This window comes from Malaclemys terrapin, chromosome 1, assembly GCF_027887155.1.
Source record: "Malaclemys terrapin pileata isolate rMalTer1 chromosome 1, rMalTer1.hap1, whole genome shotgun sequence".
In the NCBI taxonomy this organism is placed as follows: Eukaryota; Metazoa; Chordata; order Testudines; family Emydidae; genus Malaclemys; species Malaclemys terrapin.
The window spans coordinates 309,663,983-309,686,594 of NC_071505.1; the positions used below are offsets into that span (position 1 = coordinate 309,663,983).

The window sequence follows — 22,612 nt, forward strand, 5'->3', positions numbered from 1 at the left end:
CCTCCTGCCTCCGTTCCTGCAGAACATCCACAAGGCAACGGAGCGTGTCCGTTTGCTCCCTCATTAGTCCAAGCAGCGTTTGAGTCGCCTGCTGGTCTTCCTGCCGCCACCTCTCCTCCCGTTCGCTGAGTGATCGCTGGAATTGCGACATGTTCTCCCTCCACTGGGTCTGCTAGGCCGCCTCGGCTCGGGAGCAGCCCATAAGTTCTGAGAACATGTCGTCCCGTGTCCTTTTCTTTCTCCGCCTGATCTGCGCCAGCCTCTGGGAGGGGGATGCCGGCGTAGGTCAGGAGACAGTCGCAGCTGTGGGATGGGAAAAAGGGAGTGAATTCCTCACAAAGATACATTTTTGTGAACAATGAACGTAGTCTTTCTCTGTGAACAAGACCATGCACAGCACCTATCACATCTGCACTCAGGACAAGGTCGAATTTTCGGCCTTCGCATTCAGTGCCTGGGGTCTTGCAGTGGAGATCAGACAAGCGGGGCAGGACAGCGGAATTTGGGTAGCAGGCTGACATGGTAAGCCGTAGACTTTTGGCTGCTTAAAACTTAAATTATCGCAGTGCCCTCCTTTCACGTTCAAAGCAATGCTCCTAGTGTTGGCCAGTTCCTGCTGCCAGCAATCCAGCAAGCATGAACTCTGCCCCTGTCCCACCGCCTCGCGGCTGCCCCCGGGAAAGATCCCTGTACGCTGCCCCTCTCCTGCCTCCACCGCGTGGCTGTAAACCGCCGGTTACAGTTATTTAAAGGAACAGGCAATCAGTCCCAATACTAACATTCCCCTAATTCAAAGCAGGTCACCATGAGCAACATCACTCTGATGAGGATTTCTGACACAGAGAAAGACCGCATGCTGCGTGAAAGCCAGCAAAAACCTGGGCCATATGCCACCATGCTCTGCGAGGCAATGATCCCAGAGTACTTGATGATAGCCTGGCGCGGAAAAGTTTCCTACCACGGAGGACGCAATAAGGCCGGTCTCCCCAGGAACCTCATGCAAAGGCTTTCCAATTACCTCCAGGAGAACTTTGTGGAGATGTCCCATGAGGATTTCAGCTCTATCCCTGGACATATAGACCTTATTTTCCAGTAGCTGCACTGGAAAGGACTAAAAAGTAGAGCACCTAGGGCAAACTAATCATGATAAACCGGACATTGTTAGATTCTTTTGCAGTAGTTGCACTGCCAAGCACTAAAACGTTAAGCGCCTAGGGGAAACTAATCATGAAAAACCCATTGTTAATATTCCTGTTCTGTTCAAAATAAATGTTTACATGTTTAAAACACTTACCGACTGATCCTTCCCCGATTTAGGGTCCGGGTTAACACCTGGGGAGGGTTGGTAGGGCATCTCCGTGAGGGTGATGAAGAGATCCTGGCAGTCGGGGAAATCAGCGTTGTAAGCACTGTCGACTGCCTTGTCCTCCTTATCTCCTTCCTCATCTTCCCCGTCCGCTAACATCTCCGAGGAAGCAGCCGTCGACAATATCCCATCCTCAGAGTCCACTGTCAGTGGTGGGGTAGTGGTGGCGGCTGCACCTAGAATGGAATGCAGTGCCTCGTAGAAACGGCATGTCTGGGGCTGGGATCCGGAGCGTCCGTTTGACTCTTTGGTCTTCTGGTCTCAGCTCCTTGATTTTCACGCAGCACTGCATTGCATCCCGGCTGTATCCTCTCTCTGTCATGGCTTTCGAGATCTTCTCGTAGATCTTCGCATTCCGTTTCTTGGAGCACAGCTCCGAAAGCACGGACTCTTCGACCCACACAGCGATCAGATCCAAGACTTCCCGATCAGTCCATGCTGGGGCCCTCTTTCTATTCTGCAATTGCATGGTCACCTCTGCTGGAGAGCTCTGCATCGTTGCCAGTGCTGCTGAGCTCGCCACGATGTCCAAACAGGAAATGAGATTCAAACTGGCCAGACAGGAAAAGGAATTCAAAATTTTCCGGGGCTTTTCCTGTGTGGCTGGTCAGAGCATCCGAGCTCAGACTGCTGTCCAGAGCGTCAACAGAGTGGTGCACTGTGTTATAGCTCCCGGAGCTATTAGCGTCGAATTCCATCCACACCTACCCTCATTCAACATGGCCATGTCGAATTTAGCGCTACTTCCCTCATCGGGGAGGAGTACAGAAATCGACTTAAAGAGACCTCTATGTCGAACTAAATAGCTTCGTTGTGTGGACGGGTATATGGTTAATTCGATTTAACACTGCTAAATTCGACATAACCTCCTAGTGTAGACCAAGCCTAAGCCATGCCCTGAGATTGTAAATCTGTGTCTGACTTACTCTGTTGCTATGAAGTAGCTGGTGCACTGCTTCTCCTCAGTCCCAAGAGCAGCTCTAGAGTGAGCTTCAGCTGGGAAGAGGGAGAGAATAACCTTGGCTGCTCCATTTCCTGCTTCTCTTCCAGGCTGTGGGAGTCCCAAGGAGAGCAAGATACATCTGGCTCTGCCTGAGCCTAGGGAAGCAATGAGCTAAGAATATCTTTCCTCCCCTACAGACGTATCAGGCAGCCTGGATGAGAGGAAAAGCTGAGAACTCCCCATCAGTTACGATTCCCTAATTCTCTGCTCCAGCACAAGTTAAAGCAGTATTGGTTGGATGTGGTGCAAAGAGCAGAAAATCTGCCGCTGAGTATTGACTGTGGCCCCTTTCCCTTTTTGAAATAGAAAACTGAAAAGATTGGACATCATGACATGGTTCTGGTGGTTTAACATGTCCTTTCCCAAAAAATTAATTGGCTGGCTGTGGTTGAAGACAAAAACTGACTGTGATATTATTTTCTTATTTGTGTTAGCCCCAACTCTTACCTTTACCGCCCACCCCGAGTAGCTGAGATAGGTGTTGGGGAACTCCAGGTGATTTGGAGACACAAGTGGAAACCCGAAGGAGCTGCAGTGCACAGCAGTCCTGCTCTCCTCTCACCTGTGGTGGACTGGGCAGGATTTGAGTTTTAAGACTCCTCTCATTGAAGTCAATGGCAAAACTTCTACTGTCTCCAGTGGAACCGGGATTTGCCCCTTAGGACAGATGTTGAATTCTTTGTCAGTCAGGAGTTCAGAATTCTTGAAAATCTAAGAGATAGTTTCCTTTTATTCTTTTTGAGGGAGATGGGAGAATTAAATCACACTATTATTCCATTTTCTGATCCCATGACTAACAGCATTTTGTTTTAGTACATCAGAAGCAAGAAGTCTTCCAAACAATCAATGGGGCCACTGGACAGTCGAAATGCTAAAGGAGCACTCAAGGAAGACAAGGCCATTACAGAAAAGCTAAATTAATTCTTTGCATCAGTCTACACTGTAGAGGATGTGAGGGAGTTTCCCACACTTGAGCCATACTGTTTAGTGACACATCTGAGGAACTGTTCCAGATCAGTGGCGTAGCCAGCTTCTAAGAGGAGGGGGCGCAAACATAAAAAAGGCACCCCCCCTTGGCTGCTCCTCTGGCCACACCCCGTTGGCTCCTCCTCCGGCCGCTCCACGTGCCCCCCTTGGCTCCTCCTCCAGCCGCACCACCCCTCCCCCCCATGGCTCCTCCAGCCCTGCTGTGCCACCCCCGTGGCCCCCCCTGTTCCTCCGGCCGCAGCTGCCGGCTGCCATGCTGCACCCTCCCGCTCCTCTTGCCGCACCCACCGCCCCCCCATGGCTGCCGCCGGCCGCCCTGCGGGCCACCAGCCTGCGTCCCCCCTCGCTACTCCAGCCACGGCTGCCGGCCGCGCTGCGGAGGGGGGGCAACTGAGAGGGGGAAAGTGGAGTAACGAGCTGGGAGTCCGCAGAACTATTCTAGTTAGGGGGTGCCAGACGCTGCCCGGTGGGCGCTGTAACCCACCCTCGGGGATTCGCGCTCTTGAGCACACCCCGGCCCTGGAGTGGCCAGAATTAGAGCTGGCGGGGCACGCTCCCGTTTCCTTGGCCCGTCAGGCCAACCACCGCTACTGTGCGGCGGCCGTTAGAGTCCAACCGCTCTTTAGGCGCGTACCGCCGCTGCTTCCGCACACGCCGTGTGCAGCTGCAGGAGGGAGCAGGGAGGGCTCCGTCCCATTCTCCCCCTCCCCCTGGGGTGCTGCCAGCCGCCGCCGTTGCAGCCGGTGGGCGCGGGGAGGCGACAGCGAGTCCCCACTGCCGAGCTGCCTCGCGCAGAGACTTTTTACCTTCTCTTGCTTTCCCCTTCGTTACCCACCATGCTCCGGACTCTGCCGCTCAGTCGGGGAGAGGAGCCCGCGTCTGACCCGAGAGTCTTTCCCCAGCGGAGATGAGGGAGGCAGCGCTGGGCAGGAGAAGGAGCTGACTAGACCCACGCTTTCCGGCCGTGCCTCCCCCGCTCCTCCAGCCCTGCCCGCCGCTCCCCCCTTCCCCCAGCTGCCGGCCACGCTGCGGGCCGCCAGCCTGCGCCCCCCCTCGCTCCTCCGGCTGCGGCTGCCGGGCCGCGCTGCAGGCCATATGCCGTGCACCCCCACACTCCTCCGGCCACTTTCGGAAAGGCGGGGGAAGCGGCTGATTCCCCTGCACCCCGCTAGCTACGCTACTGTTCCAGATTGAGGGGTCAATAGAGAAGGCTTTGTAACAAGTTGATAAATTAATCGGTAATAAGTCACCAGGACCAGATGGTATTCACCCCAAAGTTCTGAAAGAACTCAAATATGAAATTGCAGAACTACTAACTGTGGTATGTAACCTATCACTTAAATCAGCCTCTTTACCAGATGACTGGAGTCATACAATGCTGATTTTTAAAAATGCTCCAAAGATGATGCTGGCAATTACAGGCTGAAAAGCATAATTTCAGTAGCAGGCAAACTGGTTGAAACTATACGAAAGAACAGAATTATCAGACACATAAATGAACACAATTTTCTGGGAAAGAATCATTCTTCATCAATCTTTTAGTATTTTCTGAGGGGTTCAACAAACATGTGGACAAGATCAACAAACAAATGGCTCTAGTGTACTTGGACTTTCAGAAAGCCTTTGACAAGGTCCCTCACCAAAGGCTCTTAAGCAAAGTAAGCAGTTAGGGGTTAAAAGGAAAGATCCCTCATGTATCAGTAACTGGTTAAAAAATAGGAAACAGAGGTGGGAATAAATGGTCAGTTTTCACGGTGGAGAGAGATAAACAACAGGGTCCCTCAAGGATCTGTACTGGGACCAGTGCTGTTCAACATGTTCATAAATGATCTGGAAAATGGAGTAAACAGTGAGGTGATACAAATTACTCAAGATTTGAGTAAAATCTTGCAGATGATACAAATTACTCAAGATAGTTAAATCCAAAGCTGACTGCAAAGACTTACAAAGGGATCTCACAAAATTGGGTGACTGGGCAACAAAATGGCAGATGAAATTCAATGTTTGATAAATGCAAAGTAACGCCCATTGGAAAACATCATCCCTACTATACATACAAAATGATGGGATCTAAATTAGCTGTTACCAGTCAACAAAGAGATCTTAGAATCATCATGGATTTCTCTGAAAACATCTGCTCAATGTGCAGCAGCAGTCAAAGAAGCTAATGGAATGTTAGGAACCATTAGGAAAGGGATAAACAATGAGACAGAAAATATCATAATGCTACTATATACATCCATTGAACTCCCTCACCTTGAATTCTGTGTGCAGTTCTGGCCGCCCCATCTCAAAAAAGATATATTAGAATTGAAAAAGTACAGAGAAGGGCAACAAAAGTGATTAGGGGTATGGAACAGCTTCCATATGAGAAGAGGTTCATCTTAAAAAAGGATGACTAAGAGCGAATATGATAGAAGTCTATAAAATCTTGAACAGGTTGGAGCAATTGAATAAGTATTATTTACCCCTTCACATAACACAAGAACCAGTGGTCACCTAATGAAATTAGTAGGCAACAGGTTTAAAACAAACATAAGGATGTACTTCTTCTTCAAGTAGTGTCTCTGTGGGTGCTCCTCTTTAAGTGCACATGGGCCTCTCAAGCCCTTGATTTTAAGGACCGGCTTGACAAAGCCCTGGCTGAGATGATTTATTTGGGGTTTGTCCTGCTTTGAGCAGGGGGTGGACTATATGACCTGAGGTCTCTTCCAACCCTAATCTATAATTCTATGATTACAGGAACCCATACTGTGACAAAGACCCTTGCCCAAGTCAGAGATGATGGAATCAGTCCTGGTCTCACCCCCTCCCCAGATGTGCCTCTGCAGTGGCCATACTAGGATCCTTGGGGGCAGCATATTGGCAGCAATTTGCCAGATCTTCAGCTCCACTGCACCATGAAAGTAAAGTCACATAGTCTCCTCCACCAAACCCCCAACATAAGGAGGCCTTTGAAGAACAGGAGGCTAGGGCAGACAAGGAGTCTATCCCTCAAACCCCTATTTTGTCTTCATCTCTGGATGAGGTAGTCATTCCTCCACCTCCATCGATGTCTGATGATTTTTATCAGTTCCAGGACCTTGTGAAGAGGGTGGTGGACTCCACCCAGTTGCATCTTGAGGAGGTTAAAACTCATATCATGATCTCCTGCACATTGTGCAATCATCACCCACCCAGAATGCACTGCCCATTAGTGAAGTGCTACTGGGTCCAGCAAAGACTGTGTGGCAAACTCCTGCCATCCTACCGCCAATTTGTAAAAGAGCAGATAAGAAATGTTATGTTCCTCCCAGGAACTCAGAATTTTGTTTTTCCACCCCTCCATTCATGGTTGTCCATAACGACAGACAGACAAATAGAGGGGAACAACAATAGGTGATGTATATACAAGTCAACTTGGTTCACTGTAAACAGAATGGCAGAAATGGGTAGTTAAGGGTATGTCTACACTGCAATAAAAAAAACCATGAGCCCGAGTCAGCTGACCTGAGTCAGCTGACCTGGGCCAGCCAGGGCTGTGGGTCTCTTATTGCAATGTAGATGTAACCCGAGAGGAACAAGTGTGGACAAGGAAGGGGTCTTACAGACAGGTTCATAGAGGTTGTACCAAGCTGAGGCGACTGTATGGCTTGCAGGCAATTGTGTGAGAGGCTGACAGATAGGATCAGTGTCAAAGTGAGGGGGGCAAAGGAACTGAATAATTCAATTGTCATTGAGGGTCCTGTGGCACCTTTAAGACTAACAGAAGTATTGGAGTATAAGCTTTCGTGGGTGAATGCCCACGCATCTGACGAGACACGAGACGCATCTGATGAAGTGGGCATTCACCCACGAAAGCTTATGCTCCAATACATCTGTTAGTCTTAAAGGTGCCACAGGACCCGCTGTTGCTTTTTACAGATTCAGACTAACACGGCTACCCCTCTGATACTCAATTGTCATTGCACATTTTATTTATTCACAATGAACAAATAAAGAGCACAATCACAAGCAAAAGCATTTAGTTTGAGAATCTTGGGAACATACAGAGAATTCACCTTAATTTAAATGATAAGGTTGATGACTGAATCATAACCAATGTCACGGGCAGCGGGTGGGCCCTTCATTCAGAGAGGCTAGCACCCCAGCCCTGCCCCTTTCGCAGGAGGCCCTGCCGCCCCCCCGCAGCCAGAGCCCTGAATCCTCCCCCTCCTCCCCTCCCAGAGAAGCCTTGGGGCGGTCGGAACCCTGAGCCCCCCGCCGCCACCGGAGGAGTCACGGGCTGGCCCCAGCCACACCAGCCGGTCAGCCCAAGCTCCTTCCTTCCCGCCACTGGAGGAGCTCCAGGTTGGCCCCAGCTGCACTGGCCTGAGCCGCGCCAGCCCCGGGCCAGCCCGAGCCATGCCAGCTGCCCTGAGACCCCAGCTGTGCCAGCGCGCCTCCCTTCCCTGACCCCCCAGCCTCCCAGTGGAAGAACGCTGAGCTTTTTATATGCGCCAGGCAAGTTCCAAGGAGGCGGAGGAGGCAGTATCTGCTACTCGGCTTCCCATGTTCTTCAATAATCTTCCTGCAGTCCAGAGAGATTACTGATGAACCCAGGAAGCTGAATAGCAGATACCACCTCCTCAGCTGCCCCAGAACCTGAATAGCGCATAATAGTAAGTAAAAAGTAAAAACCCGCAATCTGGCATCCCGTGGCAGCGGCTGCGAAGCCTTCCCTGGCCTATTATACCTGCTGCCTATGATAACCATTAATTAAATTGACAAGACTGTAAAATAATTATATTTAAATTTCTATTTAATTTGTTCTCAGACTGTTTTGTATGTTAAGAATACTTCACCAAGGCAAAATTCAACACTGAAGGCAAAAGACACAGCATAAAATATCAAAAGCACAAATATTAGGAAATGTATATGAGTCCTCATCCTGCAATGCTTGCACTAGGCCCTACTTGTGTGAGTAGTCCAGCTGAGGTCACTGGGAATATTCAGGGCTGCCCGGGGGGGGGGGGGGGGGGGGAAGGGGGGCAAGTGGGGCAATTTGCCCCGAGCCCCACAGGGGCCCCCACGAGAATATAGTATTCTATAGTATTGCAACTTTTTTTTATGGAAAGGGCCCCCAAAATTGCTTTGCCCCAGGCCCCCTGAATCCTCTGGGCAGCCCTGGGAATATTCACGTAAGTAAGGAATTCTAGTATGTGCAAGGATGGCAGGATCATGCAAGGACTGAAAGAGCAAACCCAAGGCAAAGTAACAAGGTAATTAGGAGGGTATTTTGCCAGTACTTTTTGTTTGTTTACGTTACATTTCAGCCTTTGGGTTTATAATAGGCTATAGAGATTTCCCCTCCTTAGATAAGCATCACACATCAAAACTGGCCATATGATGAAAGCATTTCTAATCTGAAAGCAGGAATGAGAGATCACAAATAGACTAGAACTGATTCTCAGACTGGAATTTGTTTACTTCCTGTTCTAGTGGGTGGCAAAGTATCCATAAAACCCATAAGTTCTTTAGCACTCAGTATATTTTAGTCTCTGTTGCAGTAAAAGGTTTACCACTAATCTGTCTCTCCAGAAATAGTGTGGAGGATTTAACATCCAACAACTGATGAATGAATTCAGGAATGCCTACCTAAAACCAGTGCTAATAAGGGACAAGTTATTGCTAACTATGGTTGCACTGTGATATGGCCACCTATAAACAAATCAAATAATGAGAGACCAAGGAGAACTCCAGGTGCTACAGGAAGTTGCACTAGCAGTTGAAAATGTGTCTGTTTTCCCTCCAGAATCAGAATCAATACTGGATTCAAAAAAGAACTAGATAAGTTCATGGCGGCTATTAGTCAGGATGGGCAGAGATGGTGTCCCTAGCCTCTGTTTGCCAGAAGCTAGAAATAGGCGACAGGGATGGATCACTTGATGCTTACCTGTTCTGCGCATTCCCTCTGAAGCACCTGGCATTAGCTGCTGTGAAAGACAGGATACTGGGCTAGGTGGACCATTGGTCCATAGATAGATCCAGTATGGCTGTTCTTATGTTCTTAATAATGATCCAATGCCTCTGCGTGGTTTGAGGACTGTTTTTCTACTGAAGTGTAAAATGAAGGTCCTGACCACCAAGTGTAACTGAAAATCCTACAGTACTTATCACAAGCCCAAATTCCAGAGTCTATATTCTTTTTACACTCCATGCATATCTAAATTCACTCTCTACATCTACCTAAATTCCCCTGATGTTTCAGATACACACAATGTTCTTCTTCACTTCTTCCCAAAATTGTTGAGCAGTGGTGTTGCATAGTTAAATTAAACATGCCTGCATTTCAGTGGTGGGCCTGCTCTTCCATTTGTATGGGTCTGTGTATATACACACCAAGATCCTACTCTGATAGGTGCCATTGGATGCCGCAGAGATGTAAATAAATAAGAGGAGTGTGTGTGTGTCTGTCTGTCTGTATGTGTGCATGCGCTTGTGTGTATGTGGGTATTTTGCATAGAATACAAGATAATGTGGGATAAAGGTTTATACGATTAAGTATGGAATGGGAACATCATTCACGAATACTGAGAGAACAAATGAGTTTTGTAGCTCCTCCCAAAGAAGTTCTGATAAAACCCTTACACCACACCTCACCATCACATATCCTATATATGTCACATTTATAGAAAAACCACATTTAGTTCAATATTTTTATAGCAACTATTTTTTGTATCCCTCCAACCTGTAGTGAGGTCTCCTAGTTACCATTAGTCTAAATGTACAAGGTTCAGAGGGGAGACATAAAAAAACTCTAAATATTACCTAAAATAGATTGTCTATAAATAGCACTGCCATGACTTTAAGTAAATTTATCTTGGAGCCTTCCAGGGCTAGACGGGAGTGCTGGGCCCCATTGGAATTCTGGAAATAACTCTGTCCAAACTATAATGCTTTTGTTGCTAATCCTGCAAGGATGTGAGATATTAGAAGGTATGAAAAACTTGTCATGGGGACAGGTGTGAATCTGGCCCATCCTGGGTCTCAGGTAGGAGACATTTTGGGAGGAAATTCCATATTTAAGTGGGAGAAGGCTGAAACATTTCTGTGGCCAATTGATGACGTTTTTAAATGACAGCTATCTGAAGCTGCTCAGAGATCTGGAATGTTCAAATGAGTCCTGAAGGATTTGGTGGCAAAGGGCAAGAAAGATGGTCAGCGGTTTACGTATGTGGATATATATCTGTGCGGATAGGTGGATTCACAGATTTATATCAATAGTGGACTTAGCAATAAGGTTTGATTTGTGTGTGTACTTCTAAAACATTTTGACATCCTTTGGAATGAAAGGGATGATACCAATGTAAAGTATCATTACCATTTATTTATTATAGGCCTGATCCAAATCCCAGTGAAGTCAATGAGATTATTTTCATTGACTTCTATAGGCTTTGGATCAGGCCCTGTCTGCCTATTTAATAATGTTGTCACCTACTTATTCTTTTCAAACAACCACCTACTCACTATGACATGAAGCTGATCCATCCCTTAATTATTTCTGTTTCTTCATAGGCAGGAATGGTGCTGAGATGTGGATACTTCTGGCTTGGTTTATTTCTGGTGCCCACTGCGTGCCTTGTTAAAGATGTGGCATGGAGAGCGTAAGTTTAAAGGATACAACAGTAATTATATTTGTTGTAGAAATCATTCTTAATCTATTGTTTATTCAGTTCCGTTTCTTTCAATCACACAATTACTAACACTTTATCTAAATGCTAAATTATAGTGACATTCATAAAAGAATATTTATAGAATCTAACTCAAAAGCTGTGTGAGTTCATCATCTGTAATAACACAAGCAATATAAGTGGATTAATAGCCAAGATATCCATGAAGTACTTTCCAAGGATACATGCTTCACTGTGGTCAATAAAATTCTTTCTTGTTGTGATTATTTGCACTGTATACTTCTAACAAGCCAATGGCTTCAGGCCCCAAAGGTGTCCTGTCTGCATTAAAGGGGACCAAAACTTTATTCATTTTGGCTAGGTATCCAGAAAGTGGAACGTAACAGTACGTTAATTTGTAGGCAGAGAAACAGTGGCTCTCTGTATAGATAATTATTTTGTATTTTGTCTGGCCGTTTCATTTGAAGTCTGTTAGTCTTGCAAACACCCACTGGCTTGTCAGCTACTTTGAGGCCTCTCCTTCTACAGTGAGGCTTCCTGGACATAGTTGGGACAGAGGACAATAGTCCTGGGACTTGACTGTTGGAGAAAAGTCCTAATGACTCTTTCCCTCACACAAGAAAGATCAAGTGTAGCTGAGTTGGAAGCATTGAGGAAAGTAACAGACTCAAAGAATGTAGAGATGAAAGAGACTGATTTCATCATCTACTCCATCTCCTTGCAAAGCAGGATTGTTCTTTATTGTAGAATTACTGATGTTTTTGTCTAGTCTAGTTTTAAATGTCTCAAGCTATCAGGTTTCCACTTCTTCCCTTGGAAAATGTCATATTCCTGACTGTTAAGATCTGTTAGGCTTTTTTTCTTGATATTCAGCCTAAATTAAGTGATTCTCTTGGACTCAGAATATAGGTACTGTTTGTATCACTATATTAGCAGCTCCTTTCTGTTTGAAGAAGAAGAATGATGATCTGAAGAAAGCATTATCATTATGTTCCTTATTAAAGGTACTGCCATGTTTCATTATGTTCTACAGAGGAAAGCTCAGGGTTCTTCCAGGCTTGGGGCTAGAATTGCAGATCCTCACTAGAGTGGAATAGGAGGATAGCAAGGTTAATATGTGATTTGTCACAAAGCCATAAGGTGAAAGCCTCGTAACCTGTAATCTGTACACCCTGGATCAAGCTCCTGGCCAGCTGAGGAAATCTCCTTTTTAGGAGGAAGAGTAGAAGGTACAGAAGGAATCGAGAAAATACAGTAGAGAGTAAGACAACTTCCCCAACACACACACACACATCTCAAATGTCAGTATAAAAGGATAAATCAGGCTACATGTATAGATACTGTAAATGTGTTTTTCTGTGGGCTCGACAGTAATGCAATTAAATTGTTGTACTTGCCTACCAAAAATCAATAACAATTTTTTTAAAATATTTCCTTTCTCTCCATTAAAGTTCATTGGATTAACTTTCATGAGCTGCATTACCATGCCTAGCGTTAATGTCAGTAATATAACATTTCCATTGGAGCCTGATATGATTTAATATGGGCATTGTACTGCAGTGTTTTTGTTGTATTCAATGAGACTTCTCTGTTGAAAATGGTAGAACAAGTCCAACAATTACTGAGGCCAAAATGTCCAACTTGAGAATCTAAAGTAAGGCATGTAAGTGGTCTGATTTCACCTCTGAAAATCTGGTCAGTTAATTAGTGTGACTAAGGCCCCAATCCTGCACTGAGTTTACTCACTTGGAAGTCAGTGGGACTACTTTCATGATTAAAGGTATGTATGTAACTGTTTGCAGGAACCGGTCTTAAATATGGATTTAGGTGTCTAACATTAGCCAGCTGAGTTTTGAAAATGTTTGTCTAGACAGTTAGTGCAGATCAAACTTGTGTCCTCAAGTTGCCCTCTCTTCTTATCAGTGCTCAGGCTAAAGCATTGTAAAATCTTATAAAGGGCCAGTCATCAGAAACTATTAGTCATTAAATGTCTATTACTGACTTAGCCTGAATAATTCTTCTTTGTATATTTTTTAGTGAGATTTCAGCAACAGTGTCTTTTCACTAGTTCAGATCAGGAATGTAAATAGATTGTGAAGCTCACTAGACAAATATAGATTGATTTACTGGGTATTGTCAACAGATTTTAAACAGGAGGCCCCTATCACTGTTAAGCAAGGAATCTGTTCTCCCAAACAAGATTTTTTTAGACGTTGCTGTAAAATTAACACCATTAACATTTAAACTAGGATAAATGAAATGACACAGCTATCAGCACTGCCATATGTAAGGAGTAAAGGTCTGTTTCCTTTTCAAGAGGCTTGCCATGCAAAACTTGAGCTATGACCAAAGCCCCTGGAAATTAGAGGGACTAGACAGATTTTTTCTGCAGCAGGGACTACATGCTGCTGTCTATAATTCAGCAGAATCCATTGTCAGACATAGAATTCCAGAAGCTCTGGCTTTTCATGGTCATGGAGTTTACCCCTTTCAGTTCCTTTTGGACATGAAACATATGTCCACAGAAAGGGCATTCCTGTGACCCAAAAGACATATGCTAAATTTCAGTACGGAATGCTGCCAGAACAGAGTAAGTGCAGAGTACAGTTTACATCTGGTAGAATACTGAAAGGGACAAGAACAAGTATATTTCCAGACCCATGCAAATCTTTTTATTTCTAAACGGGGACACTATCCCATTCTAGAAATTTGTAATGTTGGCAAGTTTCAGCTAGGTTTATATTTCCTTTGTTATGTAGGCTACAGTTGTCAACATACCTCTTATCTCCCATGTTCCCTGCAGCTCTGTGCCTGAAACCTCTTTACTGAATCAAGAAAATTTGGAAAATTTTCCTTTCTTTTCAGAAAGAGGAGGAAGCTTACTATTAAGTTCTTGGCTCTAATATCACATTGTTAACTCTGGACCCAATTTCCTAATTTCAGCTTGGGGAAATATATAGGGGTTGTTTCTTTCTTATAAAAGTCCAAATTCTTACTCCCTGGGGAATTCTGCACCAAAATATTAAAAATTCTATACCAAAAATTTAAAAACTCTGCATCCAATATTTTAAAATTCTACATATTTTATTTATCAAAATGACACAATATAATCCTGTCAGTTTCAATTATTTTGGTAATTTATTTCAAAATACCTGTCAGCAACTGTGTGTGTAACAATACAGACAAAAAAAATTCCTGAATTTTTTTTGACATATAGATTCCTTACTAGGCATATTAATACAGAACTTTGAGTAATTCATTTAAACTACAATACAGAAGCATATTTCCTGTACCCCTCAGAAGCAGTAAAAAGGCTTGGCGGAGTCAAGGGTAACGGAGAAGTTGAGGGAAGGAGCCTGGGAGCAAACCTGGAGGGTTGTTGGGTGTGGGTGGGAGAAGTATGGAACAGGGAGGTTTGGGGAGGGGATTATTAGGGAGGTGGGGAGCCTACCCCAGGCAGACATTGGCCGACCCCATGCCTCTCCCATTCAGTCAGGCACATCTGGCCCCGTCCCTGTGTGTCCCTGCACTCCCTAGCCCCTGTCTCCTTGTGGCCCTGCAGCCCCTCTCCCATTCAGCCGCTGGTTCAATGCTGTCACCCCACTAGCTCCTGAGCCTGCACCCCAGTCTGTCCCCCCACTAGCCCTTCTGAACCCCATTCTGTGACCTCCCCAGCAGCCCTGTGTGCCCCATTCTGGCCGTCCAGTGCCTCCTCACCAGGCCCTGCTGTGAGGAACGCAGTTTCTTTGGCCAGCTGCCCTCTCTTCCGGCACCTGGTGGGCAAAATGTGTAATTGCAGCACCTCTCCAGCAGAATCTATATTCTGAAGAGAAGAAAAATCTGCGGGGGAAATGAACTCTGTGCATGCACAGTGGTGCAGAATTCCCCCAGGAGTAAACTCTTTCAATAAGAAGCACTTACTAAGTTGAGTGGTCCACTGCAGTCACTGGGACTACTTGTGTGAGTAACTGCTACTCAGCACCAGTAAGGATTGCAGAATCGGGCATTTAAGGATACATGGGAATCCTTAGATGAAATAATTTGTTGCAGTGAATTGGGACAAGAGGACAAAAGTAATTAATATTGTTCTTGAACTATGTATCACTGAGTTGTATTGTCAGAATTTCCAGGAGTCACCCATTAATTAATAAATCTTGAAATGCATAAAAGATCTAGGCCTTCTTAAGGCCAGATTGAGCCCATCTGCTCTGCACAATGGAGCGGATGAGGGGAGAACATAAAGAGCCTCTCTGTATCCTCCTTCCTTGCAGCCCTCTGCAGCAGCAGCTGGGCACAGATAAAATCCCTGGAGCACAGAAAATGCTCCATCTATGTGCCCCTTGGGCACAAAACACCTCAGAGGGAGGAAGGTGTGGCCACGGCAGAGCTGGCATGGAGTTCAGGAAGGGAATATGGAACACCTACCACTAGGGGGCATCTGCAGATACGCCTCCAAAATTCCTCCAGCTCTTCCCCTAGGGTAGCGCGGCTCTACACCACTCTGAACATGGGGGTGTGTCTAAAATGCTCAGTTAAACCCTGCATGCTTTTCTGTTCTACTCTCTTAACATTCTTGAAGAAAACCTGTTTTTCTACAGCACTTCTACTGCCTGGTAACCAATAATATGGAACAGGGGATTTCATAGTAATGAGAAATGATCCCAGCACTAGGATATTTTGTGAAGTACAAGGCACAGCTGGGACCTGTCCCTTTCTTTTCCTGTTTCAAAGGTTAATTTCTGCCATTCTGAAAAAAGCAGTCGGGCAAAGTGCCTCTCCCTGCTCCCACTGAAGTCCATGGGAAGTTTGCTGTTGAATTCAATGGGAGCAGGGTAATGCCCTGAAGAATAAGAGTTTCATTTTGTAGCCCCTATTCTTTAGACATACATGGATGGATTATCATTAGCCTGTTTTACAAATACTAAATTCCCACCATTACTGTCTGTTTTAATGAGGTCCTTACTCCAAGAAATTATCCAATAATATGACAACAACATGGCTTTGTATCAGTACTTTCTAGATACCCAGCCAGGATGCAGTACCCGCATAGTCCATCATTTTGTATTACTTAAAAATAACTTCGATGCTCTCAGACTTTAAGGCAACAATATTTTGTCATATGGTGAAATTTCTCAATGCATTGCTTGCTTTTACTGTACTTCACTAATTGGACTCTCTGTTGCTAAGGCCCCATTATGTTTACATTTTGGATTCAGTATTCACTCTGGGGAGAGAAAAGAAAAGCATCTCTCTAATCTCTTATGATGAATGGAAACTTGAAAAGATGAACATGGAGTCTTCGAAGAGATTGGATAGTTTGTACTTTTCCAGATTTCTCTCTATATGAAAGTAAATCTGAAGGATTTGTAAAGTTCCAAATTTATATAGACTTTAAAATTCCTCAAGTCTACAGTACTCGATATTGCCTCTTTTAAAGGCAGGAGATAAGTTCAAGGTCAATGTTTTAACATATTTAGTCAAATTAAGAGGAATGTGAAAGCAAAGTCAATTGGAAAGATTATAAGAGTTAATAGCCCAAAGCTTAAAGCAGGCTTTATCTCCTAAAAACTGTCTAAAGTTTCAGTTCTCAAAGAGGAGGATGAGTCTAATTATTAGTCTAAGTAGCCACAGTAACTTGAATCTAATTAATTTTTGTGCAGTTCTAAGTAATATAACATTCTTGAAACTATACAACTTTTTTTAAAATGTTCCTGTTACTCTATTTTCATTGCCTATCAGTATATGTCCATGCTACCATTCAAGCTTTATCCCTCTCTTGATGTGGGTGTATTTATTTCTATTTTCAAGTATGCTGCTAATGTATGTTGGTAGGACTGTATTCTTTAATACTATGTGAGTCTCCTTTTCCTTACAGCCTCTCATATTCCTCCTCTCTAACCCTTCGATCTCTAGCTGCCTTTTCTTTTATGTTCAGGTGCATGTTTAGGCCCACATTTGCAAAAGTGGCCTTTCACTGTGGGTGCCTCCACTTTTGAGACTTGGGGCCTGATCCTGCACCATTTATGTTACTGAGAGCTATGGCTGCTTAGTCAAACCGTGGGTGCCTAAAATTGGGTATGCAAAATTAGAGGTCAGTTTTGAAAATGCTGTCTTAAAAATAAGTAAATAAATAAATAACAGTACCTGTAGTATCAGCAAGGACTTTTTGTCCACAGTAGTGAGGGTTTTTAGCAGGAGGAATAATGAAAATCATGGAATTAATAATATGAATGTATCTTGGTTATCTTTTAATGATGTGTACATCAATCAGTACCTCCCCATAATGCAAACAGATTAAAACTATGTTTTGGATTATTGGGTGTAAATTACATCTCTCTGTCTGCCTAGGATATCTTTGTCATCTCTGGAATTGGAACATACCATTTTAATACTGAGAGGCAAATACTTTATCTTTTCAAGTCTATACTGGTGTCTCAGGCAACTTGACTCCATTTTGTTTCAAGTGTATTTTGCTGTCATATATAAATCAATATTATCTCCTGGGATACTCTTTCTCCATTAAGTGACATAGAAGAGGAGGCTGAAACTGTCCATTGGAGAAAGATATTCCTGATTTTTTTTTAATTACTTTGTGAGAACTAGATTCTCCCCTCACTTACACAAGCATAATTCAGGAGTGATGCCAGTGAATGATGATGTAAGTGAGACCTGAAACAAGGCCCAAGTCTCTTTACTCCAGAGACCCAAGCATGTATAAATTCTAGTTATGCCTGTGGTACAAAAATTGTTCTTTGCATGCCAAACCCAAGGAAATAGGACACAGCCAGTCCTGTTACTTTATTTCTGGAAGCTGATTGGGGAGGGAAGTATCTTTTAAGTCTAGCAAAATTGGAAATACTTATGACTGGTTCCCCCCGGGGTGACACCTGAAACTGAGGTACCACTGAGCCCTCTGACCCCCCAGCGTGGGCTCCCTTTCACATTGTACTGCTGTGATAAGCTGCAAAGCCCTCCAGCCTCACTTTCACCAGCATTCACACAGGTATGGACACACCCAGCTGCAGTTACACGCAGGCTCTCTAACCACCAGCTTCCCAGCCTAGACCCCAGAGCAGTACCATCCTGTCCTGGTCAAATCTAGCCAGTATATGGGTTTAATACCCGGTCTGCCTCTCCCTCAATGTGAAGAGGACAATGCACACTTGTGGTAACCAAGCAGAGATTTCCCCAAGCACACCTGTCAAAGCTCACTGGTTTGGATTAAAACATAAAATACGTTTATTAATTACTAAAGAGAGATTTTAAGTGATTATAAGGGATAGCAAACAGATCAAAGCAGATTTACCTAGCAAATAAACAAAAAACGCAGACTAAGCTTAATATACTAAATAGATTGGATATGAATTAGCAGATTCTCAGCATAACTGATGGTACAGGCAGATTTATAGATTCTTAAGGCACAAGCTGCACAAGCTTGGGTTTCTCAGATCTTCATACACAGGCTAGAAATCCCTTTAGCCTGGGTCCAGCACTTCCCCCAGTTCAGACTTTGTTCCTCAGATGTTTCAGGAGTCCTCTAGTGTGGGGAGTGAAGCACCACAGATGATGTCACTCCCTGCCTTATATAGCTTTAGCATATGGCGGAAACCTTTTGTTTCAAAACTTGGTTCCCAGAGCAGTTTTGGAAAAATACTGATATCCCAAGATGGAGTCTAGGATCATGTGGTCTGGTCACATGTCCTTGTAGAGTCATAGCAGCCATTACTTACAAGCTGTTTGGAGTGTTCCAGGAAGGCTCACCAGGTGGTTGATAAACTTCTCCTAAGGCCTATTGTTTTCCCTAATGGCTCATTGCCCTGAATAGGCCCTTCCCAACCAGCTATCTAGACAGAAAGCATCTTGCCTAGTGGGTGTCACCCAGGTATAACTACATTTGAAATACAGATACATAGTCAATATTCATAACTTCAGATGCAAAAATGATACATGCATACAAATAGGATAATCATATTCAGCAAATCATAACTTTTCCAATGACATCTCACATGACTTATCTTGCGTAAAACACATCATAATTATGCTATAATCATATCATAATCATATCACTATGAAGAATACGGGGTGCAGTGTCACAATACTCATAAATGAAAATTAGAAGGTTTGAATGGCAATGATTATCTGAGACTGTAATCAGGTTTTCAGTGCACCGCAATGTGTGGCTCAAAGGACAAAATGGAATCATGCTTTACTTCAATGAATATTCAGTGAAACCCTGCTCTTTTGTTTGGATGACCGGGTCTTGAGCAGTCCCATGGCAGTGGTGTCAAGTCTCCGGAGTCCAGCAGCTCTGCACAGTTTTACAGAGACAGAGTGTTCTGTTAAAGAAGATGAACTATACTGAGTTTATAGTCTTTCAGTTCTGCCCTTTTCATGTAACATTACCCAGATATTATGAATCTGGACTAATTGCCATGCTTGTACACTCTTGCATTGCCCTATTTCCCAAATCTTCCCAAATCAAAGGCTCTGTGCCTTTTTTGTCTGAGAAGGAAATTTGGTCTTTTACAGCCATGTGAACGTTCATGTGTTTTTTGTTTTTGTTTTTTTGTCTTTTCCTTGTGATACAGGGCCAAGCATACCTACCATAAAACTTTGCTGGAGCAGGTTCAGGAGCTGGAAACTAAATCCAAAGAACTGGGAAAAGCCATGCTTCGTGATAGTAATGGAAAGAGGTGGGGCAATTCTATCCTAATTTAAAGAACAGATATTTCTCCTCCTTCACCCCCACCCCCAAGTTTTTTTTTTTCATTCATACCTAATTCTAGGTGGGATCCTAAGTATCCTCCTCAATTTTATCCACACATTTCTTTTTTTAAATCCATCTTTTCCACTTCATTTCTCCTGTATTATTGCTGCATAAAGCCAAATTTGAGACTCCAACTCAAATCTCCTTCATAATGGCATGTACCACTACCACTTGGTCACCAGAGCAGATTAAACTAAGTTTGTTTATATTGGATGGTACCAGGGGTTTTGATCAAATGTTTGGATAAGAAAAAAAGTTGGCTATGACTTCGGACATGAAAAATTTTAGGCCAGCATTAAAAGGAGGAATGGAAAACAGAAAATAAGGTCTGCACTGGTACCTGGCCCAGTTTGTCTGACCTCGCAGCTTTTGTGCTCTCACTTTTCATCTGTAATTTACAGGGCTGTGAGTACAGACTTCTCAGCATGGTCATTTGCGCTTCTCCCTTCTAGCCACGCCATATGGACAGAACGTATTGCTGTTATTAAATGCTTCATTGTAAGGGAGCGTATATATTGTGTGGGAACTTTTGTCTGGTTTGAAAGAAGCTAAAGAAAATCATAGTGAGGCTTTTCCTTCAGACAGTTTCATTTACGTCTTTAGAAAGTGGCTCTGCCTCAGCAAATCGGAAAGCTCTCTGAGTTCAAAAAGGGTTTATAACTAATTCTTGTGTTCCTTAAACAATATGGCACCACATGACCTGCTAAGAAACTACATGATCATTAAACTGGATTTTAGCAAACCTTATAAACTAGCAAACTGAGTGGAATGGGGGTTTTAAAAAGATTTCATTCTTTCAGGGCAAGGTCATCCTTTGAGTCTTTGATGTCTATTCTAAGGTAAACTAATTGCCGTATTGTAGCTGCTGCTGAGGCAAGCTGGATAATAAATGTTCAGCTTCATTTCTCTACAGATAGTGCCTACCAAGTCACAAGTTGCCAAGAAGTGAATTTGCCACCATGACTAATACACTGAAAAACTTTAGAGATTCCCTAGTATGAATTTTAATATTTTTGTATAATATGCCCTTAGTGCCCAGATCTCAGTCTCAGGGATCAAGATCGAAGGAAAAATAGTACAAAACAAAAAGAAAAAAAAAAAAATATGTAGAGGTCATTTTAATTAACAGTGAGTTACTTTCTGTCTTACTGCTTTTGAGTACTACAAATGTATGGTTTTATTTATAAATCGCAGCCACATGCAAAGGTGCTAGGGTGAGCCTAGAATCATTTAAAATGAATAAGCAACTTCAGTGAGCAAAGTCAACAAAAGTAAAAGGCTCAAACCAAAATTTTGAAACTTGAGGACCTAAAATTAGATGCTTAAGTAAGAATGGGCTAAATTTTAGTGGTGCTGAGCAACCACCTTGGATTCAGTGGGAGCTGAAAGTGCTCAGCACTGTTCAGAATCAGGCAAAAACTTGTTTACAGATATATGCTTTGCACCGTGAACTAATAGTCAACAATCTCAAATCCTGTTGGACCAATGGAAATGAATTGGGTCCAAAGGACTCCTCTGAGAACAAGCAGTCTTTAGCCCCCAAGCATTCAGTTCTGTGAAACTGTTAGGGAATCTGCTGTGAGGGGGTTCATGTATTTGTACAGAATACGCAATTGTATTTCTGTGTTATGTTGGTTTGTTTTTTACTGACAATATTAACTGTCTGTTATTGACACCACTAGAGCGGGGGGAAGTAAAACTGTTGTCTTTGCATAATGCCTCTCTGGGTTGTGAAACCAGGAGGAAATGCCATGAATAGTCATCAAGAAGCAGTTTATGTGCACATGTGTCTCCTAGAATTTGATCGGCTTCCCCGTTTATGTTTACACATTGTTGTGGCTTTTTGTAAATTTAACATCTGTGTTGTAATTCATTCAGATGTCGCATGTTTTCATAGCCTTTTATTTTATTGCATTCTCACTGCAAACACTTTAATCTGCATTCCTCCTCCATATAGATTCACTTCATTCTCGAAACGCTTGCATGGAGATGATGTAAGGAATCCTCCTGGCCCTCCTTCCCAACCCCAACCCCCCACCCCATGCATTTTTTTTCTCCCTCCTAATTGCTCCCAGATTTTCTGGGTGGTCCATCTGTGAAGTAGATAATGGTGGAGTGCCTCAGTCTGCTAGAGGTTGGTGTGTCATGCTTATGATGTGGCCTCCTGAGTGCTCCTTGGAATTATGTCTTTTATCTCCTTTGTTTGTCTGCTGGCTCTTTCACACCTGCTTGAAATCATGTGCTGTTCCTTTGGGAAAGGAGGGAGATGGGAAAGTGGCGTACTGGGAATTTCCTTGAGCTGCAGTCTCTCTCATTTGGCTATATGTTTTGGTTTTTTAAATTTCCTGAGGGCTGCTGGGAATCAGGTGCGCTGTGATTTGTGCTCCTTTGCTTGCTCCTGCTGGGTGCCCCCACTGATGGCATGATATTTCTGTTTACCCTGGGACTACCTAGGAAGGGAAGTGAGTAACTAGAATCCACTTGTTTCTAGTGCGGTGGGTAAAGCTATATTAAAACTGCGCAGGACTGCCAGTTCTAAGTAAATGTTAGCACTTGTTGGAAGTGTTTCTGAAAACATAGTCGCTAGATGTATGCTTTGTTCAGGCAGTGCTGGGAGATAAGCTGGCTGTCATCAGGATCTGCTTTCCTGTCCCAGGTGGTGTACACTATTTTTGTATAGTGTCTTTCACAGAAAAGTATCACAAAATACTTCACACTCAATTAAAGATAAGAGAGGGACTTATGAGCACTTATGCAAGTATGAGGTGCACATTCTGAATGTTACAAACTTTTCAGCTTAATGGCAAGTGATTCAATAACCGCATGAAGTCATGAGT

The 22,612-nt window shown here is 43.9% G+C and overlaps 1 protein-coding gene across 2 annotated transcripts in view; it reads left to right on the forward strand.

Moving 5' to 3' along the window:
- ATP8A2 (ATPase phospholipid transporting 8A2) overlaps positions 1-22,612 on the forward strand; it is a 633,600-nt gene that overhangs the window by 572,355 nt on the left and 38,633 nt on the right. For both annotated transcript variants that reach the window (XM_054015410.1, XM_054015411.1), the window contains exons 34-35: positions 10,893-10,981; positions 19,597-19,701. In XM_054015410.1, the coding sequence (XP_053871385.1) occupies positions 10,893-10,981; positions 19,597-19,701 (194 nt within the window). The remainder of the gene's footprint in view (positions 1-10,892; positions 10,982-19,596; positions 19,702-22,612) is intronic.